Raw genomic sequence first — 27,156 nt, 5'->3', positions numbered from 1 at the left:
TCATGACAAAATATGTGACTATCAAGTCCAGTTTAAAAATAAATAAATAAATAAATAAAATATCGGTCGATATATCGGAATATCGGATTTTAAAACTCAAAAATATTTGTATCGGTATCGGCCTTCAAAATCCTTTATCGGTCAGGCTCTATTATAGAGTAATGTAACGTTAAGTCAACTGCATTCATAAACACGCTGAAAAACACGATTATGCGTGTTGATAGCACGCCAAAAATGGAAATACGAATTGGCGTGTCATATATTCGCCATTTCATGAGATCAGTCTGCCTATTCGGTGCAATATTTGCATTTCTATGTAAAGTGCAATAACTTCATACCTTTATTTGAAAGTTCAATATTTACAACAACATATTTTTAAAAAAAATGTATCATGTTTTCCACAAAAATATGAAGCAGCACAACGGTTTTCAACGTTTTTTTTTTTTAGCAGCAAATCAGCATATTAGAATGATTTCTGAAGGATCTTGACACTGAAGACTGAAAAGTCAGCTTTGATCACATGAATAAATGACATTTTATAATAGAAGTTATTTTAACTCTAATAACATAACATTTGATCAAATAAATGGGTTGCACTTAATTTTAAGGTAACAATGGCACTGTAGTTAAATAAGTACCACGCGATATCAATTAACTACATCTATGGTTAGTAGAGTTTGGTTTAGAATTGGTCACTTGTAATTATGCATACTTTACTGTTATTACGACATGAATTAACATGTAACTACACCACTTTAAAATAAAGAGTTGCCAATAAATGCGGCCTTAAATAAACACCACACTTTTGAACAGTAGTGTACTGTATATATATATATATATATATATATATATACATACACAAAAAAATCCAGAATGAAATCTCACATCTTTAATAACAATAGTAAACGATTTTACCTAACATGATTTTCCTTTTGAAATAATGCCCTGTAATTGCTATACAAAAGACAAACACAAGTTAATGGAGCCGCTCTCAACGTCAAAGGCGTCCCAATTTACCCTATGCCAGCATTCATTAGTTAAAGGAGCAGTTGCAGCGCCATTGTTGTGCAGGATTCGGCTGAACTCTGCACAGCCTGTGCCAAAGCGCCACCAAGTGGTGGAACAAAGAAAATCGACAGACCCAAGCACTGGCAACATGCATTTAACGTGCAGAGGAAGCTGCTGATGACTAATTAAATCTGCTGTCGCCTTTAATGACGTGCAGATTTATCGCCACATATGGAATTGTAAAACCTCCAATTCCCTGCGAGGAATAAAAAAAACACTTGAGATTGCAGAGGAAGATCAACCTTTATTTATTGAAACTGCTTGCATACAAAATATATTGCACTATAACCAAACAATGTCAACATAAAACCCAGTCTGTTCTGCTATTATGTACAAAGAAATTATTACCCAAAGTGCAGTAACATACAAGGTCAGTCTACCTCAGTTCATTATCTACAGTATTTCATGTTTTTTTTTTCTTTTTCTTGTTTTGTTTTTCTTTTCCGCTCTTTTTTTCAATCACAATAGCCTATGATGTGTGCAAGAGATGGTTTTACAATTTGTCATTTTCATATACATTCCAAAAAATAAATAACTAGAAAACAGTCTGTTTGGCAACACTTCAAAGATTCGGAACAGTATTATTATTATTATTTTGTTTGTTTGGAACAGAGCCGTCTTGCCAGTTTACTGCCCGCCGTGGACGTGCAGGTTTTTAAAAATACTGAGAGTAAACCATTCAACATCTTAATTTGAAGTAAAGGCTAAATTTAAGAGCCACGCGAAAGGGGCCGCCTCGATTTTTTTCAAGAGTGGTTCGTCTTTCCCGACCCGCAATCCTCTGCCAGTCACAGGTTCTTTTGACGTCTCCGAAGCCTTTCGTTCCGCTTTCACAGGCAAATCACTTTAAAACTGGTGTAAAAGCTTAACAGGTAGAGCTGGTAATCTGCCAAGGTGACTAGCGGAGTGTACAGGAGCATAAAGAGAAGTCGAAAACGTAGAGGAAAAAGAGCAAAGAGGATAACAAACGACCGGTTTTCTTGCTGTACAGTCAAATGAAGAAGCAGAAAAACTACCATGGTTACCGTCACAGTAGGCTTCGAAAGAGTCGTGGGTTAAGAAACAGCATCGCGTCTTAAAAATGTAAACTAAAGTTTAATGCACAAGCACTAATCGGATAAGACAGACGGTTTTCATATCAAAGTTAACATCGTGTCGCCCCCTTCTTCTCCCTCTCGAAGCGAATTCAGCTGCAAAAAGTACAGTAGACTCAAAATTAGCGAAGATATCTAAACTTCCGTTTAGTTATGTTGACAGCATACATGTGATTCACCTGCCGAGGAAGTCTTATCACATTCTAGTTTATTATAGGTTTATAGATTATAAAGTACTTGCAGAGTAACACAAACATGATAAGTGCACATTTAAAGTTCAATCTAAAAAGAACAGCAACAATCTCTTAACGGATGACATAATATACAGAATGCAACCCCAGTTGAACATTTTTCAGTCTATGATGAGCCGTTGTTAGGACGAAGACAATGTTACATAGAGTTGATATAAGTGCTTAAAACACCTGATGCTGAAAAATACAGCAGGAACGATGGCAGTTTACTGTGGTCAGCGTGAACGGAAAAGAAAAAAAGGGCGTTTCCACCCACAGAGAAAAAAAAAGAAAATCACCTTGTGTCGCTTATGATGGAAGGTAAAATGAGAGAAATCAAAGACATTTATTTAAAGGAACCTGCTTTGCTACTTCTATAGAAAAGAAATTCGGAATCGTTCTACAATGCAAAGATATGCTAGATGATATCAAAATGTATAACTGGTGATGCTTACGTCACTGAATTAGCGTTGCTATTCGTCTCTGGGTGGTTGGTTACAATTGATGACTTCCACAGTTGACTAGGTTAGTTAGGATAATACCTTTACTACTATGGTGAAATATAATTCGGCCGACTTGATAGAATCCTGCTTTTCAGACATACAAAATGTTCATGATTTCCATGCAGCACAGAAAAAAAAAACACCTTTTTTTTTAGTCGTCGGCTGAGATTTCAACACTCAGACAGGTGTTGTTCACGTCTTCTTCCCTGATTTAAACAACCAAATTATGATACTATCCACACTAGTTGAAGGCACAGATCCAGACAGGAGCATTTTTTCTTGTTGTTAACATAGTTTACCATTTTTTTTTTCTTTTTCTTTTTTTTGCTAATAATGTGGCTAAGATCTCACATCAGAATGGGCTCGAGTGACCACGGACACCAAAGCGTGTAAAAACAATGTATGCCATGAGTTGTGGCATAAACTTGTGCCCCCGAGCGCTTGAGTTCATCCTCCAATGTGTTACTTTCCCTTTATTGGACATTGTGGAAAACAAAAACTTTAAAAACCAATTGCTTGGAAAACTTTTTTTTTCTTTTTTTTTAAGTCACGATTCCATTTGAGAGACATTTAATCCACAGCTTCTTTAAGTTTCATAGGTAGTTATTTAGAAAGTCAATTAGAAAACCTGTAGCTTCAGTTGTGATCTAGAGACCGGTCTCTCTAATCCACGAAGACTACCAAATTCCACACACACCATACACCAAAAGACCTCGTCTTTTTACCCCCACTATCAATTACAAAGTGTGCTTTATGTCATGTCTTGCGACAGCCCTACTGACCTGGTTCTCTTTGGCCTAATGTGTCTCTAATGAAGAAGCATCGGATCGGTGGAGCTGAGTGGGACAATGAGGGGAAGGGGGCGATTTATTCTCTACGAAACGCCATTCACAACGGCTTGGCTGTCGGGGACATCCTGCTTCTCTTTCTTTATCACTCGGTCCTTTATGGGTCTCTGCCGGTTCCCTCCACTGTCTCCTGCCAGAGCTTGAGAGCCTCGGCTGGTGTGGACGCTCCTCTCGTTATTGCTGTCGATGCGGATCTGGCAAATGCACAGATTGGACAGGTTATACAAGATGAAAGCTTTTACACATTAAGCAATGCAGTAGGGATGTAAAAAAGTACCAGTTCCAAATTAGTTTGTGTTTTGTTCTTTGGACACTGCTAATAATAACTCAAAAACTTCCATTATATGTAAATTGTTTAGCTCGATAGGCTGATATAATCTGATTTTTCATCTCTTCAGCGAAGCTCTCGCATCGCTGGATCCAGAGTGAAGAAGCCACGCCGTCTGAGAAAGAGCTTTCTGTGGGACGAGCCTTTGGATCTGAAGCCGCTGGCCTTAATATCACTGTCGCTGCTGCGACTCACACTCTCTCCATCTAAACGAGCAGCGTCTTTTTAAAGATGCCTCGTTCCTGTGGCTCGTGCCAAGCCGCACTCAGTGTAGGGGACCGCCATTTCTTCTGAGTTTCCTACCTGGGTATGGATCATGCAGCTATCGCGCTCCCTGACGGCGGATGCAAGCTATTACCCATGGTGACTGAGGACTCACCTAGCATTTTGTCGCTATAGTGGCACGCCGCAAAAAGCAGTTCTCCAGCCCGCGAAAGCTCGCCGGTTCGCCCGCCAGCTTCACTTGAGTCGCTCACCGATGGCCAACGACCTCCGTCGCCTCCACCATTGATGACGATGAGATAGCTGCATCTGTAGAGGAGGCCAGCTGTTCTATCCTGAAGTCGGACATTGAGGATTGAGCAAGCTCTGCAAGCTCTCGCTCTCTATCAGCCAAAAGGGAGTCGAGCACGGCCAGGCTGCCTGTCGTGATCAGCGCGACCCCTGCCTCAAACGCTGCACGCACAGTGTTTACGTTACAGCACACCGAAGCTCTCCAGTCGCCACTATGTTGCGGCCAGAGCCCAGATGTCATTCTACCCCTAGCTATTCATGCAAATGCGTGGGCAAAGCTTCCCGGGGTAACAGAATGGGTGCTAAAAAATTATAAAAAGAAGCTATTCGCTGCAGTTTGCTCATCTAATTTGAGCCGAAATAGCGAAACTATTGAGCAAGGGGCCATAGAGCCTTTATGGGGTCTATACAGCAGATATTTTCTGGTACCAAAAAAAAAAAAGACGGGGGTATCGGACCCATTCTAGATCGAAGACAGCTGAACAAAGTGCTTGTGAAACGCCACTTCAGAACGCTCACAACCAGGAAAATCCTCATGCTAAGAGGACTGGTTTATGTCAATAAATCTGAAGAATACGTATTTCCAATTACAAATAGCGAATCACGTCACAGGCGATTCTTAAGATTGGCCTTCGAGGGCCAGGCATATCAATACACAGTCCTACTGTTCGGCCTTTCCCTAGCACCCCGCACATTTACAATGTGCATGGACGCGGCTCTCGCACCCCTGGTTCTTCGGCCAGAACAGGAGAAGCTTATACACATAAACTGTCTGTAGAAGCATGTCAGTCGACAACGCGCTGAGGCGTTTTTGTTCCCAGATAAAAAATTTTTTTTTTTTTAAATCACCACATCTTGGTCCACTCGGACAACATGTCAGTGGTGGCTTTTATAAATTGCCAGGGTTGCATCAGGTCCCGAAACCTTTACAAGTTGACGGAACGCCTCCTGGTTTGGGTTCAGCAAAATCTGCGCTCATTTACCCCTTTTCAACCAAAAAAAGAACTGGTTCGGAACTGGTGCTGGTTCAAAGTTGGTTCGGAGTTGGTTCAACTTGCGAACCGCTTCAGAACCTATTTGTTTTTCCACTGACTAGAGTGCCAAGGGAACGACGTTGTTACGTCACTGTGTACGTCGCCATACGTCTTAGCTAGAAACGCTTGCAAATACAACCTTACTTTCGGATTACCTCTAACTCGTGTACCAAGAAAGCTTTAAAAACAATTGAAATATGTAAGTCTTTTAATCTTTTCGTTTGATATGTAATTTTTTCTGATAAGTTATGTACCCCTGTAATTGTGACTTTTTTTCTTTCCATTTATTTGTTCTATATTGTGACTTTTCTTCTTTGCTTATAATGTCTTCAATAAAAAAAACTGCATAAATAGAAATGCTTGCGTTAACTTCAAGCATAACAATTACAAAGGCGGACTCTATCGTGTTTCTGCAAATGTTTCTCTTGCCTTTGCGATCCTTTATTATAGTCAGAAAAGATGTTTAGAACACATCTAAACCCGCCCCAGCTCTCGACGTAAGCATGACGTGGTAAAAGAACAGTTCTAGTCCAGCAAAGAGTTGGTGCCGCTTTGGAACCAGTTCTCCTGGCCGAGAACCGGTTCTTTGGCTGTCAAAACACAAAGAACTGGTTCGCACGCAGGCACCGGCTCCGAACCGGCTCTCAAAATGCTTTGGTGTAAAAGGGGCTATTGAGAGCAGCACATGTGCCAGGTCACCTGAATTTGGGAACAGACAGACTGTCCAGAAACAATGTTCCAGCAGGAGAATTGTCTCTGCACCCACAGACGGTCCAACTGGAGTGGGAGACATTCGGCAGAGCACAGGTACACCTGTTTGCGTCCCAAGAAAGCGCTCACTGTCCGAAGTTTTTCTCCAAGTCTGGCCCCGCTGCCGACTCTATGCCTTTACCCCCGTCTCGCTCCTGCCTCAGGTATTGGAACGAATCAGGGAAAATGGATGCTCAGTGCTACTTGTGGCTCAGCTCTTGAAAAACAGGCTTGGTTCCTAGTTCTCATGCAGCTGACAAGCACTGCCCCATGGCCAATACCAATGAGGAAAGACCTCCTCTCTCAAGCCCCTTGGCTCGATTTGGCATCCTCGTCTGGAGCTGTAGTCCCTACATGCATGGGTCATCAACCGGTACCCGCTAACCTACCGGAGGGAGTGTTAAACACGATCACGCGGGATAGATGCCCGTCTACTAGACGACTCTATTCCCCAATATGGTCTGTGTTTTCTGGCTGGTGCAAAGCTCGAGACTGTGGGGTTACAGAAGTTCTCTACTTACTTCAAGAGCTACTGGATAAGGGCAGAACCCCATCCAAGCTCAAGGTTTATGTGGCGGCCATAAGCAGTGTTTTCTAAACCAGCAACTGGCCAGTCACTGGGGAATACCAATCTGGTCATCCACTTCCTTAAGGGAGCTAAGAGGCTGAATCCTCCCAGACCCCATTCAGTCCCCACATGGGACCTTTCGACGGTTTTGAAAACAATGAAAGGTGCCCCGGTTGAGCCAATCTATTTATCAGACATGAAACATTTGTCGTTCAAGACAGTGTTTCTAATGGCTCTTGCTTCAGTGAAGCACATAGGGGATTTAAAAGCGCACTCAGTAAGCGAAATGTGTATGGAATTGGGGCAAAATGACTCGAAAGTCATACTCAAACCAAGACATGGGTACGTGCCTAAACACATTGTTCAGGGCTCAGGTTGTTTAGAGCTATTAGAGCTCAGAGCTTCCTTAGCCCAGTCAGGGCATTAAGAACTTCTGTGTCTCGCTCGTCTGTTTTCAGACAGACTGAGCAGCTCTTCGTTTCGTTCAGCGGACGTACTAAGGGACTAGCCACATCAAAACAGAGCCTATCCAGATGGATAGTTGATGCCATAGCGCTGACCTACACTTCTAAAGGCTTGCAGTGTCCTTTGGGTGTCAGAGCGCACACCACAAGAGCCGTGGCCTCGTTGTGTGCTTGGTATAGCCGGATTACTTTGCAGGATATCTTTATGGAGGCAGACTGGGCCACCCCATCTATATTTATAAGGTTTTATAATCTAGAGGTTCCCGCCTTACAGGCTAAACTACTTTCGGTCTAAAGATCAGTACTGTCTGCCCCAGAATACTGAGACCGCATGAGCACCGCTTTCTGCTTGATAAAATAAACTTAATGGGCAATGAGTAAGACCCATACTATTACCCAGTTCAGGCCGACCATTTTCACCCTGACTGTGTGGAAGACTGTTGATGGGATTAGCTTCCTTAGGATGCTACTTGTTGGGAATGACACATATAACCTCTTCTTAGACTCTCTGTGAGTCCCTGGTGTTTAAGTCCCCTTGGGACATTGGTGTTGGATGCCAATAAGCACGGCGTTTCACACAGTGTGCCCCTAGTGTAACAGACCGTACTCTGTTACTAATTTAACCTTGGTTCTGCCTAGAAGAGGTAACAAGTATTGCGTATCTTTGCCGTGCATGCAACACGTTGTCGTCTGCTTTGGCAAAGAAAAAACAGATTATATCAGCCCATCGAGCTGTATTTATAGGTTCAGGCCACACCTGTCTCAGCGGGACGTGACGTAGTGGGCGCAAAGCGCCCCTATTGGATCTGACGTCACCATGGGCCTCTCTTGATAGGCTGCTGCAGTTGCCGCAGGACAGCCAATATGCGAGCGAGCCATCTTGGCTATGTCTGCATGCTGCCGCAACGCGTTTTACATTCATTCAAAATTATGGAAAATTTCTAAATCTCGTGGAAAAGAGGTTTTCCCCCCTAGCGTAAGATATTACGCAGTACTTGTTCCCTCTTCTAGAAAGAACTGAGATTACGTTAACCACATTGATAATAATCAGAAATGTAACTCGAGCAACAAATCAGGATATTAAAATAATTTCTGAAGGATCATGTGACACTGAAGATTGGAGTAATGATGCTTAAAATTCAGCTTTGATCACAAGAATAAATTACATTTTAATATATAAAAGTTATTTTAAATTGTAATAATTTTTCAAAATATGACTTTTTTTTTAAAAAAAAAATGCAGCATTAAAAAAAAATCTTACCAAACCTTCCAATTTAGAAAATAAACAAATAAATAAACACAATATAGTGTTTCATTTGCAAATTTGTATTCATGTTTTAACCTTTTAAAATCAAGTAGGGTGTTTAATAGAATTTTTACTTAAAAAATACATACTTTTTTATGGTGAAAGTGCACTGGCATTGTACAAAATATCAAGATGTATAAATAATTAAGCTTAAAACAAAAACAACACAATGTATTGCAAGCATTACTGATAATCTAGTAGGCAATTATTTGAAAAATTTGGCATTAGCAACTAACCTTTTTTATACATAAAAGACAACACTGGTGTAAATATTGTATTTAAACTTACTAAGTGCAATCTGCTATAGTTATAGTGAATAAAAAAACAAACAAACTGAAATAACTGATCATATATATTGATTCAGACCTGCAATGAGTCTTCCTGGGGTCTCAGCTTTGAGTCTCTGGAACTACGAGAGCGGGACTCATTCCAGTGCATTTCTTCAGCTGATTTAAGACAAAAACAGACTATTACAAAAAAACAAATACATGACATGAAAATAAATAAATAAAAAGTAAAATGAGCTGAAATGTATAATATACAGTCCATTTATAAAATCTAGATATCAACAGATTTACACTTTTTTAATTACTGTACGTGACATTGTAAAATCCCTTCAGACAGGTAACATCTCTAAAAACTGACTTTTGTATCCTCCTCCTCTTCCTCTCCCTCCACGACCCCGGGGTCCCCCACCCCTTTTGCGTCCATCAGGGGCCCTTTTGGGGTAACCCATGGACTCCTCATCTGTGGGGGCCAGGGACCAGTCGCTGAGCTCATCTCTGTGGTCGGATTCGGTCTCGGATGCATTGGAGGCCTCAGAATTGGTGCCTGGGCCAAATATAGTGAATAATATAATTGGCACTACGCATCAATTAGTAGATGAATGAAGCTTAAATATCAAACCAATGGCCATTATGTTACAACAAAGTAATACTATCATATGAAAACAGTTGTCTTTAAATGAAATGACTGGTTTCACAGAAAAGGCTAAAGCCAAGTTACAGACTAAAATGCACGTTCAAACTGTTTAAACTGAAAGCAACTCGCAGAAACACATCTTAAAATACATCAGTGCCATTTTTCTGTCTCAAGATGCACACCAGTAATGTTTTTTTTTATTTTCTAAGACATGTTTATAAAAGCTACTTAAATGAACTTATTGAACTAAGGCCTAATCCTGGCTTAATCTAAGACCTTTCTGTGGAATCAGGTCAAAATATTTTAAATGTGATGTTTGGCCACCAATTTCCATAACTAGTTAAAGTCTACGTTTATCATTTGATGCTGGTTATACCTGAGGCCAGTGTGGGGCCCCGTCTCCCTCTCCCTCCACGACCGAAAGGTTTGCTGCCTCCCCGTGATGGTCCCATTCCATTATCAGCCATGAAGGGTTTTTCCTTCTCAGGTCGTCCCGGCAGAGCTCTGGGTCCTCCTCCAATCTGTCTGAGCTGTTCGTCAATCTGCAGTCTCTCCATTCGCAGCTGATCAACCTCCTGAAAAAAAAACAGAAAAAACATGAACAATGTTACCATCACACACAAACAAAGAGGCTAAATCAGAGAAGTGAACATCACATGATTATCTTTGGGGCATTAAGTATGTCCCTAGTCAACAATTGCTGCTTTGCAACGAGTAATAATGTGCTCTGCGATCAGAATATTCTCAACGAAAATAGTAAGTATTCTGAAGGAAATGTAAAATGCTTATTAGAGCAGAACTTGTACCAACAACAGCACAAAACAACAAATGCTAAGGTCAAAAAACAACCCCAGGTGTCGATGATATTCCGGGGACATATTAAGGAAATTCTTCTTGGGAAAGAATTTAATAATGTCCTAAATTTCTAAGAAATTCTAAGAAGTGTTGTCTTGGGAAAATGAGAGGCTTTGGATTACTGATTTGATTGTATGGCAGTTCTATCAGAAAGCTTACTGACCAACTCAAACACCTCAGAGGGTGTTCGCGCTTTTATAAAGGTGCAGTAAGCGATTTCTGACAAACACTGTTGAAAGTGGATAAGACTGAGCACCACAACACGTTTTGAACCAATCAGCAGTAGGGGGTGTGTCCGCTTATGATGGGGGAGGAGAGAGTGAGAGACATTACAAAAGCTCACAGGAATACCACTGGAAAAAGAAGGGTGGTGATTAGAAATATTCAAATATTCCCGCGTTAATATTAGAAAAGCTTTCCAGCATTGAAGAGACCGAAGCGGGGAGGCTTGAAAACGGAGGTTGCTTTCTTTCTGCTTCATACATGAGGTTTGCCATATCACAGAATCAAGATATGCTGTTGTTGTAATGTTAGCACCAGGAAAGTCTGATAGTTCACTTGCTAAATAAAATCTTTTTTTTTGGTACGGTTCGCTTTCACACTGCTCTTTTTGCAAGTGAACCAAAATGTGTGAACAAAACCACAGGTGTGCTAAGGTCGTCCATTCATTAGGCAAGGATTCTAAAGTAGGGAAATCAGGAAGTGCAAAATAGACTCAGCATGGAGATATTTCATACTGCAATATTTGTTCTTTTATTAATTTTGTGTTATCTTGTATAAACGCAATATGAAGAAACTAATGAGTAATGTCATCTATACGATGTTGTGATTTGGATTTTGAGAAGACGACGATGTGCTGGAAGACGTTCTGGCGGAGAAGACATGCTCTCATGTGCGCCTACCATGGCATGCTGACAGTGTGTAACGGTCAATTTGTGCATTATAGAAATCTGTGTTAAGATGAGAACTGCACATGTGTGTAGTGCCAGTTAGATTTTCTTTGTATTCTTTCTTTTATTTCCTTTATCTATTGTGACCACAGTTGAATGTCTGTGTACTTTTTCCTCGCTCATCCCCATGTATGCGGACGAGTGTAACGTTTGAGTGGTTCTATAGACCCTTTTACAGTTTTACAGTGGGCGGAGCTTAGGTGAAGGCAGAAAGATCCCTCTGGCCGCTTCACTAACACTAGTTAGCAAGGATTGTTAACTTGTTTTTTAACAATGACTGGAGAAAATCCGATATTATCTTAATGTGTAAGGTCACTCAGTGTCCAGAACCGCGATTGTTATTTCCAAAAGTTATTTTTAACGGACGGAACCAGATTGGCCGACCCGTAGCCGCCTACACACTCACTCAATGCGTGGACAATCTGACAGGATTAACGTACGTTACCTTGGTTGAGTGGCCTGACTTCTACACCTACCTTGTAGAGAAACTGATAGTAAAGAGAAACTGAGGGCATATAAATCTTTAGATGCCTATATGGTCCTGTACAAGACTTGTGTGTACGATCCGCAGTTCTGCCGAGACAACATTATAAAAGAGTGACATTACAGTGCGATTTTAATGATGTGAATATTTTCTAGAAATAAAAGTTCTAGATACAGCATATTCATTTTTCATCAATTCTTGCACCAAACAACACAACAAGATGACTTTCAATAATAGTAACAATAATTTAAGCTCCTTATTATGTAGCCGAATCTGTGCTGTTTTGTATTGGCCGCCTCCAGTTTTCACTTCCAGTTTCCAGTTTGCCTCCAGCTAGCGCCGTGACGTAACTGTGACGTTGGCGCAAAAGGGGTCTATTAAATGCGGGGAAATACGACAACTCTCGTCTCTCGTGCATCTTTTCATCTGACAATCTACTGTTTTTTTTTTATCTCAGGGCAACATCTCAACTTTGCGTTACAAGTGGCACTGCACAGGAGACGGATAAGGTATAAGTTTTCATTCATAGAGAGGGGCTATGTTGACACATTCAAATAATGAGGTTTTTTATTGTAATAGGGCCTAACAAGTGCTGTCAATGTTAACACTTGCAATTAAGTTTGTCCAGTTTAATGTAATTAAAGCAGCATCATCCTGTATTGTTCTACTGTTACATTATATGAACTGCAAATGCTTTTTTTGCATCTATGCGCGATTAGACTAAAGAGAACGCTCTGTATGTGAATGTCCTGATGCACACACACTCACTCATTCATTCATTCATTCCATTCCAATGATGCACACACGACACGACGCGCAACAGTATCGTGTGGCCAGACAGCGCGCCGGCAGCGACGCAGTTAAGTGCTTTCTTGCAATTGGGTCGATTCATGTTGACATCGTAAACAGTACCGAGACCACCTCTTCAGCCGGGTCTCGGTTCGGTTATTTGGTCCGCACCAGAGTTTGATTGCTGTATTCACAGCCCAAAAGGTCCGCACCAAGGGGGGAAACGAACTAAAGTTCGATTCAATCGAACCAAACAAGGCAGGTGTGAATACACCCTTAGTTTTATTAGAGAAGCATTATTTTGCTTCGCTTCAGCTATGATGAAAGAGACACTTTAGACGTTTTGGGGGTGGAGCAATGAAGAGAGGGGTGTGTTTGTGTTGATTTCAAATATCCACAGAGCTTTCTAGAAATTATAGTTTGATTATTTTTAAGAGCATGTCTGGTGCATTCATTTGCGCGCTCCAAAAATTCAATAAACGTCTTACCTTGTGTATTAACGACAACTTTAAGGTTATGGTGATTTTTAAGAATATTCTTTTCAGGAACTCAAATTCCTCTGAAGTTTTGTTTAAAGAACTATCTTAAGAGAAAAAAATATATATGATAATATCTAAAAGAAATGTTTTGGGGAATACCGTATTTCTAAACTTATTTTTCAGTTAGAAATTAAAAATAAAATAGCAGTTTAGAATAATTTTATTCTCAATAATATTTGAGAGAATGAAGCCCATGGTCTCTAGTCAATTCTTTATTGCAACACTATCAATTTGTTCTTTTTTATTGACCGCCAAACATAAACTGTAAAATAAACGGAAATAGTTAAACACCAAAGTTTAATAGTCAGGGTTTACAGATTATTTTAATCAATAACCACAAGTATGACCAATAGTAATTATGCAAGCAACCTAAAAAGTGTTTCTTACCTTTAGATAATTCAGATGGTAGTCCAGCAGAATACGTGCATTTGAAATGCTTTCCTTTGTCCCAACAAACACAAACGGCACCATTCCCTACAGTTGCAATTGAAGTATGAGAAGGCAGTATGAATTATAATTTGTCAACATGAATGATAAATTCCATATTGGATAAATACAGTCGACCAAGGAGCAGGATGTATATATTAGGGATGGTGCGATCAGGATTTTTGCAAGCTTTATATAAGTGATATGTAGGCTCTCTGAATGATCTCGTGTGATTTCACAGGGTTCCTGCACACTTTTTAAAGTCAACTTTAAGGCTTTTGAGACCTTTTTAAGACCTGAAGAAATCAAAATTAATAGCATACATTAGGGGTGTGCAATATTGACAAAAGTATATCTTGCTATTTTCAACATTTGTTGATAATAATTAGATGATATTTTACTGGTTGTGTTTTTGTGCTGGTGCCATGGCTGGTTTAGGCCTGTTGTTAACAGCAGACTCCCAAAGATATTTATATTTGTCATATTCTATGCAGTTGTCAGTTCACAGCAGTGATTAATTAATGTGCAATATTTGTCACCTTAAATTGATTTCCAGGGGCATTTTCACCTATTTATGGCCATTTTTTTTCTAATCTTATTTAGAGTTATGCATCACGTTTTATGTCAAATACTGACAAATTAACTTATACAGTACTTATACTTATTTATACAATAATACTTAATTACACAATAATTATACAGTACCCCTGTTAGCAGTCAAATTAAATCATTCAATCAAAATCCATCTTTGCAGTGCAGAGGTGACAGAAGCAGCATCAGAAGTGGCATTAATATTTACACTCCATTTACAATTGCATAAAAAAAAATGAATATAAGGTTTTTTTTTTATCAATATTTAAATATTAGATGATTTCTACCTTTAACATTTTACTTTAAAAATGAAACTATAACTGCCAGTGACAAGTCAGTGTCTTAAAGGGATAGTTCACCCAAAAATGAAAATTCTGTCAATATTTACTCACCCTCATGTTGTTCCAACCCCGTAAGACCTTCGTTCATGAAATCTGAGAGCTGGATCACTCCTGCATACTAGTCCATAGGCTTCTTGAGGAATTGAAACTTGCCGGCCTCGAAAAGTTATTAAAGACATTGTTAAAATAGTCAAAGTGACTTCAGTGGCTCAATCTTAAGTTTATCAAACGACGAGAATAATTTTTGTGGACAAAAAAACAACAAAAATAATGACTTTATTTCAACTATTCATTTACTTCACTCTCTGCCTCGAGTCAGGTTACTAGTTTAATAGCGTAAGCTTCTGTTATTGTACGTCACACGCATCACACACATGACCAGCGTCGGCCAATAGTGAGCCTACGTGTGACGTAGCTTAACGCAATCACACTACGTTAACTGACCAGAGGTCCATAGAGAAGGAAGTGAATAGTTGAAATAAAGTCGTTATTTTTGTTTGTTTTTGCGCACAAAAAAATGTTCTCGTCATTTGATAAAGTTAAGATTGAGCCAATGTAGTAACTTAGACTATTTTAACAATGCATTTAATAACTAACTTTGAGGCCGGCAAGTTTCAATCCCTCAAGAAGACTATGGACTAGTATGGAGGATCTTAATTTGTGTTCCGAAGATGAACGAAGGTCTTACAGGGTTGGAACAACATGAGGGTGAGTAAATACTGACAGAATTTTCATTTTTGGGTGAACTAACCCTTTAAGCCAGTTGAGAGTCATTCATTCAACCGATTGGTTCAAATGGTTGATTTGTTCGGGAAAGAAGCAAGTGATTGTTCATTGAATCGTTAAAATGATTCGTTCAAAACGCGGATTTCATTCAAGAAATCAACGCTGTCTTTTGCACTGAGACTCTGTTGCTACGGTTTCATTTTGAAATGCTAGTCGGCGAAATAAAGGGAAAACAAACAATTTTGATAATGTTATGTCTAAAAGTAAGTAATTTAACTATTATATAACATAAATATCACACTCCTACACAGGAAAACGGCACTCTTACTGAAGTGAAATTCTAATATAAGAACATAATATAACATAACATAAGACAAAAACTAATTTGGGGACATACCTATAACCATAGACATAATAAATAGCCTACATGTCTATGCCTATAACTGCACACATCATGCAGTGAAAGCACGAGAGACAAATGGGATGTCAGCTCACAGTGCCTCGTACATATCGTTAAAACAATTAGAATATCATAATAGACAATATAAACATCGCACACCCCCATGCACATAAAGAATTAACTTACGATTGAACTGACATTTGCCAACTTTCTTCTCTCGCGTGCAGGACCCAGAGTCCCAGACGTTATTCTGCCGCGAATGTGATGCGAATTGGCTTTATGCCCAGCTGCACTACTTCCTGAACTTCAGCCAGCTCCTTGTTTCCTGTCTGCCATTATTGGCCAAATTGATTAATTCAGGTGTGTCTGATTATTGTTGCCATGACTACTGAGGTCAGGTACACCTGAATTAATCAATTTGACCAATAATGGCAGACAGGAAACAAGGAGCTGGCTGAAGTTCAGGAAGTAGTGCAGCTGGGCATAAAGCCCATTGTCACGTGAACAAACAAATCCACAAAGATATAATAGGCCAATAAAAATTAATACGTACGCCAATTAAAGTTTTAATTTGAAAAACATTTAGATATGGGTAAGTCGAAGTGTCATCTAAAATTTAAGACCTTTCATAAGGAAATAAGACTTTTTATGGCCATATATTTTAAAAATCTAATTTAAAACTTAAGGATCCGCGGAAACCCTGTTTCAAGTGGCATACTAAACCCTTGTGCATCCTTATGGACATTTTTGTCTTTTTCATTTTTTTTTATTTATTATATTTTTTAATCACTTTGTGTAAAAAAATTGCACTAGGTACACAAAATACTTCCTCTCAACACCTTCTGAACATAAATGTCTACAGTGAAACCAATTAATATATATATATGCAATTTCGCTAGATTGCATTGTAGATTGTAGGCTATCAATTGCATTGATTAATGCAGGCTATAATCCAGTCTTCACAAATTACTATGAATTAATGCATTTTCTCGTGCATCATCACTTCTGCCAGCCATAAATACAACAACGAGTGTGTTCAGCCGCCCACTCACTGACCTCCTCTAATGGAGAAGGCTTTTTGTCGTTTTCAGGTTCCACTCGAACTCTGACAACTCCCGATTTATCCACAACCTCTTGAATCAGCTTCCCACTCTTGCCAATGACTTTTCCTGCAGGACGGGGGTAGAAAATAATTTAATGATTCACATTAACCATCACGGTGCAGGACGGACAGAAAGGAGAAAGTTGCTCATTTCGTTTGTCCTCACCGACTAAATTCTTAGGAACTTTGATAATATCTTCAGAAAATTCCAGGTAGCTTCTGGCCTTCCGTACAGCTTCCTGGTCCTGGAATCGAAACAAAATTCATCACAAAGACCCATCAAGACATCTCGGATATGAGTTTTAGGCTCACATATTCTAACAGCCATCACATTTATTTAATTGACTTTACCTACACCAGAATGTCCCCAATAAAGCAGTTACCTCTCCATAGATGTGAAACGTGCAGGTCTCTTCATCCAGATCTATGGTTGTGACCCCAGGAATCTTTCGGGCTTGCTGGATATTCGCCCCATGGGTGCCTATGGCCAATCCCATGAGGTCATCACGCACCACAAACTGCTCATGGAACCTTGAAGCCAGTTGCCGAGAGCTCTGGAAGATATATATTTTTTTTTAATTAAATAAGCGAATGGAAAACCATGATGCCATGTGTTTTAAAAGTGGTAACTTCTCTAGATTTAAGCTGCTTAAATGTTATGGTTAAATGCATGTTCAGTTCAGTTGAGGCTTTTGGGGAGGATTTGCAAGGACGTGTCTACAGCATTAGATTTTGAGCACATTTTCACGTGTGAAATTGCAGCGCTGCCTGATACACAACACAAGAGTGCTTTCTGTACGAAACTCAACAGTGGGTTCAAAAGCCCTCAGCAGTCCAGCTACACTTGTACCGTACAAAAAAAATAAATAAATAAATCCAGCACTGTTTAGCCTCACATTTTATAGCATTCTCCAAATCAAACACACTTATGCAAAGAAATAACTGCATTAATAAAGTAGTTGATTATAGACATAAACAATTTATTCAATTAAACAGAAGTCAATAATGAAAAAATAACTAAATAAAAAAAAAAAAATCAAAGATGTTCTTTTAAAGACATTTCAAACCATAAAACGCATACAAATTCAAACACTGGATGAAACACTACAATTTAATTAATAAAAAAAAAACTATTCAATGCTTCATATGTGCTAATTTAAAATATAAATTATATATATATATATATATATATATATATATATATATATTCTTTTTAAATATATATATATATATATATATATATATATATATATATATATTAGGGGTGTAACGGTTCACAAAATTCATGGTTCGGTTCGATACGATACACTTGTGTCACGGTTCGATATGGTTCGGTACGTTTCAAATACAGCAAAAAGAAAGAAATGGCAGAGAAATTTCCTTGATTTAATTTTTTATTATTATATTTTTATTAAAACTAACATCATAAAGTATGATATTTTTTAACTTTGAACAAAGATGGCACTATACTTGACTTTTCTTAGGAGCATATAAAACAAAACAGCTCCTTGGACAAAATGAAATGGAATATAGTAGAAGTTATAAACAAAGGTTTATTTTAGTTTAGATTAACATTTGAGGGCAGCAATTGTATTGATAATGTCAAAATACAACCGACGTGATATTACTTAAAAGCATAGCCTACTATTGTAATTTAAACAAATAACAGCTAAAATTAATAATAATTATCGCCATTATTTTAGCCTATATGTAATTCATGTCATTTTTTTTTTAACAATCGAGTCCTGGTGTCCACTACAGAGGTCATAGCATAACATATGAATAAAATATCTTCTTTCTTTTTTTTCATTTGTTTCTTATGCTCTTAACAATGTGATTACATGAAAAAAAAAAAAAAAAAAACATTCCGGGCCTATAAAAATAGGATAGGCTACAATAACAAGTGTGTCTTCCGAGTGACGGTCCACCATCAGGCTAAATATAGGCTGTTTAAAGCTACACAAAAAGTGTAAAAGTTATTGAAATAAACAGACAGCCCACTTCCCTATTTCGCGGATTTTGGAAGATGTGTGATAACAGTAGAAATTGTTGTTGTAAAGGCAAGAGCAACACATCGCTAATCCAAATGTAGATTGTTTCTCTTTCACTCTCACACATATGTAGGCTAGTTATAAACTCTTTAGACTTTTAATGATTAGTGCTTTATTTTTAAAATTTGAGGGTAAGAACCATGTAAAAAAAAAAACCCTCATTTTGGGAATGGATTCCGGGAAATCTCCCTTATTTTCAATGTTCAATGTTGACAGCTATGCACGAACGTGCATCACAGAACAGAGCAAGGCAAGGTTTGCACTGAAACTGTCTTTTGCACCTTAAACCGTTTGGTTATCAGTAAAGTGCATTATATGGGGAAAAATCCTGGAGTGTTTACATCAAAAACCTTCATTTCTTTTCAACTGAAGAAAGAAAGACATGGACATCTTGGATGACATGGGGGTTAAAGTTATTTAAAAAGTGAACTACTACAAGTCAATCCACAGACTTTTCCTTTGTTCAATTTGCACAATGAACATGGGTTGGAGCACACAAAAGAGCACCAGATTTTTGAACGTAACTTCAAAATGTACAAAGTTATATATATACATAACTTTGTATGTGTGTGCGTGTGTGTCCAGGTCAATCTGTCACATTCAACTGCGTTTTCACCCCAAGTGTGTATTATTTGATCACACCATTTTTTTTCATTATACACATTTTAAGAGCTAAAACAATACCGATGCATCTGTAAATATAGCTCTGCATATCAAGAGGGTATCATATTATGCCATAGCAGAAGCATGGGCCATCACAGTGGTGCATGTATGCACGTAATACCCTTTTGCACCTTTTAAATATAGACTTTCCCTACAGCCATTGCATGGCATTAGTGTCCAGTGATATGCTGCATGACTTTATAATGGTAAGTAATAAACCAGTGAAATTCATGATAACACCACCAGCCTTCCTTGATTCAGTTAAATTACAGCAATAAAATACGGTTGCACTACTGAAAAAACAAACAAACAGTAGACCGCTTGAGAGTATCAGTAAAGTCTTTGTGGACTTAGTCGTGAGTGAGTGTGTTGAACCTGACACTAAACGTCACAGAGTCCAGGGCAATACCTCCAGCTGTCTGGTTGCTTCCTCATTCCTCAGTATCAGCGTCAGCTTTGTGCGCAGACTCCTGAAGTGCATGTCACTCAACATGCCTATTCGCTTTGAGGTGACCTCATTAACAGACTGAAAGAGAGAGAAAACAATACACTCAAGAAGACTTCAAAAATCATACATGCGTTCAAAATTGGATCTAAAACATTCCAAGTTACCAAAATAACCAACTGCTTTTCTTCCGAGTCATAAGTGACGTTAAAGGCTCCGATCGCTTTTTTGAAGTCTTTATGTGCCGAGTCTTTTGCGCACCTACCCAAAAACAAAAACGATAGTTAAGTATGTACCTCACACACAAATTAAAGTTAGACAAACAAAGAATCCACTTGAACTTACATCTGTCTCAAGTCTTCAGGAACATCTAGTCTGATTTTGAGAAAGGTGTTCTTCGACGCCGCTTTGTTGGGGTTCACAGGTCGTAGCCTCTCTAATGTGACGATTTCATTTAGCGTTGCGTCACAGGCTGCGTATTCTATCACGTAAAACTAAGTGCAGGACAGAGCAACAAAACAGTTACAATACATCACATAAATCAGCATTCACCTTCATGCCTATGTATAGTATCCAGGAGAACCCTTACTGTTGATCACTACCATTTAATGACCATGTTTAAGTGTTTTTGCTAGTAGTTTGTACATAAACTACTAAAATTGTATCTACTTTTATTGACCTTATGTAGCCCCGCTCCTTGTGTTCTGAATTCCAGTTTGTATTTCTACAGCATGAAGGTAAGATCTTATTGATTTATGAATGAACCACTCATTTTGAAATCTTCCCGATCTACTGGCATTTATGATAAATTCTTCATGCTTCAAATATTATAATGCTAATGATAACTTGTTACAATAAGTTTATCCACTTCACCAATTGCTCTTTGACAGCGACGCCATAGAAATATTGGCTACCGCTGAAATGAAGTTCAAAGACACTTTGCATAAAGACGCATAAAGTCTATAGAAAAGGGGCGGGGCTACATAAGGTCTATATAACAATACAAATTCGCTTACCTCGCCTTTCACCATGCGAACTTTGGCAAGCCACCATCCACAAGGCTCCTTATCATTGGCCCTGGAGTAAACCTGTGCAAGAGACAGGTAAATGTGGTAAATACGCAAAAAAAGGGTACTATATAGACTTTAGTGCATGTGTGTAATATTTGTTCAAGGTTTAAAGAACGGTTTCCATGTTGAACAATCTTTGACAGCCCATACCTCCACTTCATCACTCTCGTTTATCTCTTTCTGAAAGCCGGTTGGAGGTGGAAACCGGACATCTTGGAAAGAAATCTGTCGTTCTGGCTGCCAACTGCAAAGCAATAATAATTAAAAAAAAAAAAAAAAACGTTATTTTTTTCTTTTTAAATTTAGTTACATAATTTCTGACACATTGCATTAGGAAACATCCCCATCAGAAATCACAAAGTTATATAGGCATGTATGACAAGTGTATATTTATATTGAAGACAATTTAAACTGTAAATATCTGAAAACGAAACTATTTTGCCGTTCGTGTGCTGAAGTTGGTACTCACTTGTTCTCAAAAGACACTGTGACTGTACTCTCCTGAACATCCTTAATATAAGCCTGGAAGAAATAATGAGGTATTAATTATGCACTGATCTTGCTTCAAAACCTAGACAAGACTGCATTTTGTGGAGGGCATCAAAGGTGCCTATAAACAACAGTTTGAGTGCATTTCTACTTTACACTTGGAACAAATTAGATATCGTTTGAAGGGTACATTTTAATGGTTTGGCCAACACTGGCACCCTTTTGCCTGTTATCTTGATGGAAATCACTTGGACTAATGCATTATTTTGGTAATGTAATGTTTTAACATTTATTCTTCATACCTTTTTTAATTCAATGTAAAGGTATGGGATGGTTTGTGCTGTTTTTATCTTTCTTTCTTTCTAATTGTTTGATTGTTTTTCATTTGTATATGTATGCACAAAAGCATCTTCCAAATAAGTCTCCCAATAAAACATTATTTGTCAAAAAAAAAACACAGTCCACACTGAATGATATCAACAGAATTGTATTATTCTGATAAATGAAATTCTTTGACTTTCACATTACTTTTCTAGCAGTCCATTAAACCAGTAAAATGATAATTTCCAGTTTATTATTATTATTATTTAGAGTGGATTATAGAAAATAAATATATAAACTGAGTGTTCTTTGAATTTCATAGGACTGTCTGTATTAATTTCAATTACTTTTCCCAGGTATGGAAACAAACATTTTAAAAACAAATCCCCTGGTATTCCGTAAACATTTGTAAGCATATGATTTTTGTATTATTATTCTAGCCATCCATAAATGCAGACAAATTATAATTTCTAGCCTATTGTTATTATTTTGAGTGGGTGATAAAAATGCACACAAAATTATAAATAAATTGACTAAAATATTTTCGGACAGTATTCATTTCAGTGGCTTTTCCCCGGCGTGGAAACAAGCATTATAAAATGCACTGATATTTAACGTGTCTGCTTTCATAACCTGCTACAACACCACAACTTAATTGCCATAAACTCTATTGATAACGCCCTTTTAAAGCATAAAGTTACAGACTCGGGGAAACACATGAATTAATTTTAATACCATTTACATTGTCATGTACGCTTTAAAGGTCTAGAACCATACAGATGTTTTTAAAATGTAAAATGAAAAACATTACATCAATCGCCCATAAGTGGAGAGCTCAGTGTGCCATACACAGATCCATACAGAACCGAGCCAGCTAACGTTAACAGATTCCGGTGTCAGCACACTCGATATGCATTAATAATACACATGATATCGAATAATTTCGATGAATCTTTAACGCCTGCTGCAAACACACGTCGAAGAGGCCTCGAAGGCCTACTGCACCATCGAGCATTTGAGCTCTGCATTCACGGCGGACTGGACCAAATTTTACACACATTATTTGCATAATCCGTTGAGTTAGGCACACACAGGAGGCATATAAGACGAGATCTAAAGCCCACCTTGTAGAAAGCTCCACTCGCCCCTCGCACTTCCACCGCGAGCTCGTCCATGTCTCCAGTAATCTAATACACAACTGATCACAGCTGCAGCAGACGCGCGCGCTCTGTAACACACAAGAGCCTTATGCTCGGACGGTGTCGTAACTACCGTGTGTACCGATGTTTGTGCTCGTTTTCAACGAAATGAAAGCAAAACATTGATGTGTAGACGGTCTGCAGTGGCCGCTGTTGAATGCATCGATGTAAACACAAGAGCCTCCCTATTTCCCCCCCGTCACGTGACACAGGTCCGCTTCCCTTCTGTCGAGAAGCCACGCCGCCGTCACGTGACACGCGTCAGCTTTGCTTCTTCTGCACTTGGCGTGCTATGGATTTTTTTCTTTTAAATCCAAAATAAATAGTTTATACTTTTTTTTAAACAACATACATTTAAAAAAGTACATTTAACATATGTCGAGTCTTGAACAGTCTTTTTTACATCAAAATGATGTAATGGTGATGGAGAGGATGCGTGTTTTACGCGAATGAGATAAGATAAAAAAAGAAAGAGATAACATAATATAGGGAGACCAACTGTCCTGTTTTCCCAGGACATGTCCTGTTTTCATATAACAATATAACAATTTTCTATCCATACAGAGGAGGCATAACCTACTTTAAATGTATTGAAATTAATAAGGTATCTTTAAGTAAACTTCGAGTATCATTTGAGTTGGCCCATGTGTTTGCTGTATATCTTTCCCTTTTCACTTGTTGTGTCTTCTAAAATGTCTGATAAACATGATTTAGGCCTTCTGTAACTCCTGTACAGTCGAAATGTATTAAATCAATGCTGTTTTTACAGAAAGTCATATTCTGAATTAGAAACAATGCTCCATTTTCCTGGCCTAATGAAAATTTCGAAAATTAGTCAGATTCAAATAATAATTACAAAATATTATAATTTTCCTATAAAAGTCATACATTGGATCACTAAATTAATGCCAGTCATGTTTAAAGACCAGGAAACGCAGACTTAAAACTGTGACAAGTATGGTGTCAGATAAATTCTCTAAAATATAATGTCCACCACCGAGGACAAAAGTTTATATATATGGGTGCCAATTAGATTTTACACAGGGAAAAAAATAAATAAATAAATAAATACAGGCAGCTCCGGTTGCCAGCATCATACCCTAAAAATACGGTGTGATACTGTATTTGAAATTAACAGCTTAAAAACAGTAACACACCATTTATTTTTTACAGTGTATCTTTGAATAATGTTACAAATGGCTTTATAATTGTTTTTAATTTGTTTTATAATTGTTAGGTAAATCACAAGTGGGCAATTCATTATGATATTAAAAAACACTATTGACTATCTGAGGAGGGGACTGAACCAATAGCAACCAAACGGCTTTAGAATGGGGAGGAATCCAAGACCAAGATCATGTCAACTGATAACATTGATACATTCATGCTTGATGGACTAAAAAATGAGATTATCTTAAGTATGAGATTAAGTATGAACCTTTTAGGTGCCCTTGTGACCACTGATTCACCTAGCACTCAAGAAATATTATGTTGTCTGGCACTGGGTGAGACGGCTATGAATATTCTCGGTTGCCAAGTTTGCTTGAAAACACTGTAAAAAAAATAAACCGTAAATTTTACAGTAAAAAATGGCAGCTGTGGTTGCCAGAACTTTACCGTTAAAAATACGGTATGAATGTTAATGGTTTTACAGACTTAACTTAAAATTTACAGTAATAAACCGTAATTTATTTTCTGATAAAATGTGGATTTACCAACTTATTGATGTATTGATATCTGTTTTAGACCATTGTAAAACACTGACAACCAACAATCATCACAGCACAGCAGTGATGAGAGTTAAATGAGCAATCACAGCACATCACAAGTGAATACTTGTATAAAGTAATACTTAATTAAAGAAGCTGCACAATGTCATTCACACAAACATTAAGCACCATCATTGTAACACTCATTGTAAAAAAATGCAATAAACATTAATTTAACAACATTAAATGTAACATATGACCCTAATGTACATAACTGATTAGAAAAAAAAAACAATAAAACTATGAGGAACCATAGTTATTTCAACAAAAATACATAAAATGTGAAGTGTCACACAGGGAATTGTGGGAATGTCAATTTACAGTTTTTCACTGTAAATTATACAATGATTTGTTCTTTTTCACTTTCAAAAACTGTAAATTTAACGGTATTTTACTGTAAAATTATGTCACAGTTATTTACCGTGTATAGTACGGAAACTTTCTGTTGACCAATTAACAGTTTTGCACTGTAGCATTTTTACAGTATTTTACCGTTAAAATCATGGTTATTTTTTACAGTGAAAGCTTGATGATCCTGAAATAAGACAAAGGGAATATTAACTTATTCAAAATGCGGTGCTGAAGAATCCTGCATGTGCCGTGGACAAGTAGATCACGGAGGAAATATTACTCGAGGCACAAATGATGAAACTGCGTTTGTCAAATTTTGGTCAGATGGTTTGAAGGGAAATCCCTGGAAAAGACATCATGATTGAAAAGCTCGAGGAAGCTGCAGAGGAAGACCACCAGTGAGATGGATCGATACGATCACAATGACGACAGGATAGATGCTGGAGGATCTCATCAGCACAAAATACAATACTTTTGAATTCTTTAGTCTATCAAGTCGCCAAGACTCAAGCCCAAATTAATGAGATATGTTAATGTACATTGATCAGCCACAAAATTTAAACCAGATCTTTCAAGCCAACAGGGACTTCCATTGATTGGATTTGTTTGTACAGCAGACCCTATAGATGCTCAATCGAATTGACATCTGGGGAACTTGGAGGCCAAGGCAACAGCTTCAACTCAACCATGTTCCTCAAACCCCTCCTGAACAATTGTTGCAGTTTGACAGAGTGCATTATCCTGCTACAATCTAGGTAGGTGGTACAAAGTAACATCCACATGAATGCCAGGTTTCCCAGCGGATCATTGCCCAAAGCATCACACTTCCTCCAGAGGTCTGCCTTCTTCCCAATCCTGCTATCACTTCCCCAGGTAAACAATGCACACATGCACCAGACCATCCACCTGATTTAAAAGAAAATGGGAATCATCGCACCAGGCGACCTTATTCCATTGCTACATGGTCCAGTTCTGATGCTTACGTGCCTATTGTTGTTGACGCATTCGGCAGTGGAAAGGGGTCATCATGGACATGGGCACCCTGACCGGTCTGCGGCTACAAAATACAATGATTTTGCCTTAGCCCTATTCAGCAATAACAGCAATAATAAAAGGAGATTAAGCCAGCTGTAAAGTTGTATGTCATAAACATGCCTCCTCTGCATGTTTTGCAAAAATTAATCATAATAAAATAAAACAATGTAGACTTTGAGCTGAAAGCATGTCCCAGCCGGATTTGTCACTTATTGGGGTCCCCTAGAAATATTTCCATTGTGGTCTGTGTTATTTGAGGTGCATTTCTGTATTTGGTTGTGAACTTTTGCAGTACGTTTCTGTATTTGGTTGAGTTGTGAGTATTTTGACCACATGTCATGAAACTGATACCGTAATATATGCAGTAGGTGAAAGACAGTATGTAAGACATATTCATAAAACAGTTAGGTGAAAAGCATCTAGTCCTTAATGATCCTCTACTTCCGGCGAGATTCAGAAATGCTCATTTGATGGACACTTTACTATCCCATGAGTCCAAGGGAGAGAATATGTGAATGGAGGTGTCCAAATTGTATACTAAATACATTGATGTATATATATATATATATATATATATATATACAGTATATATATATATATATATATATATATATATGTATATATATATAATCACTTAAAGGATCATAAGGAACACCTGTTCAATTTCATTAAAGGGGGGGGGGGGTTGACTGTGATTTCACTTTTTTGATTTTAAATAGTGTGTAATGTTGCTGTTGGTGCATGAACAGTATCTGCAAAGTTGCAGCGCTGAAAGTTCAGTGTAAGCAGAGATATTGTCTTTTATAAATCAGGAAGTATATTGCCTACAAAAACGACTCGATTGGGACTACAGCTGGGTTATGGTACGTCACTAACCCACACATTTGCATCAACCACTCCCTCCGGAATATGCAGAAAAGGGCATGCGCATAT

At 38.1% G+C, this 27,156-nt stretch overlaps 1 protein-coding gene across 1 annotated transcript; it reads right to left on the bottom strand.

Moving 5' to 3' along the window:
- Positions 1–3,354: 3,354 nt before the first annotated feature.
- On the bottom strand, positions 3,355–23,284 carry fmr1 (fragile X messenger ribonucleoprotein 1). Its single transcript, XM_039648680.2, has 15 exons — positions 22,994–23,284; positions 21,529–21,581; positions 21,210–21,303; positions 21,006–21,077; positions 20,335–20,483; positions 20,157–20,250; positions 19,954–20,070; positions 17,214–17,384; positions 16,997–17,075; positions 16,785–16,897; positions 13,632–13,718; positions 10,004–10,202; positions 9,352–9,537; positions 9,073–9,152; positions 3,355–3,937 (listed from the first exon to the last, which is right to left on the bottom strand). The coding sequence occupies exons 1-15, from the start codon at positions 23,042–23,044 to the stop codon at positions 3,770–3,772; spliced, it is 1,713 nt and encodes a 570-aa protein (XP_039504614.1). The 5' UTR covers positions 23,045–23,284; the 3' UTR covers positions 3,355–3,769.
- Between the last annotated feature and the right edge of the window lie 3,872 nt (positions 23,285–27,156).

Source organism: Pimephales promelas, chromosome 9 (assembly GCF_988280905.1).
Source record: "Pimephales promelas chromosome 9, fPimPro1.hap1.1, whole genome shotgun sequence".
NCBI classification, from domain to species: domain Eukaryota; kingdom Metazoa; phylum Chordata; class Actinopteri; order Cypriniformes; family Leuciscidae; genus Pimephales; species Pimephales promelas.
Note: the sequence above shows the minus strand (reverse complement) of the source record. Positions and strands in the feature narration are given on the sequence as shown.

Coding starts and splice junctions, on each gene's coding strand:
- fmr1 (XM_039648680.2), bottom strand. CDS start 23,044: ATGGACGAGCTCGCGGTGGAAGTGCGAGGGGCGAGTGGAGCTTTCTAC. Junction 20,484..21,005: donor TTCGCATGGTGAAAGGCGAG/GTAAGCGAATTT, acceptor TCCTGCACTTAG/TTTTACGTGATAGAATACGC. Junction 17,385..19,953: donor AAGCAACCAGACAGCTGGAG/GTATTGCCCTGG, acceptor TATATCTTCCAG/AGCTCTCGGCAACTGGCTTC.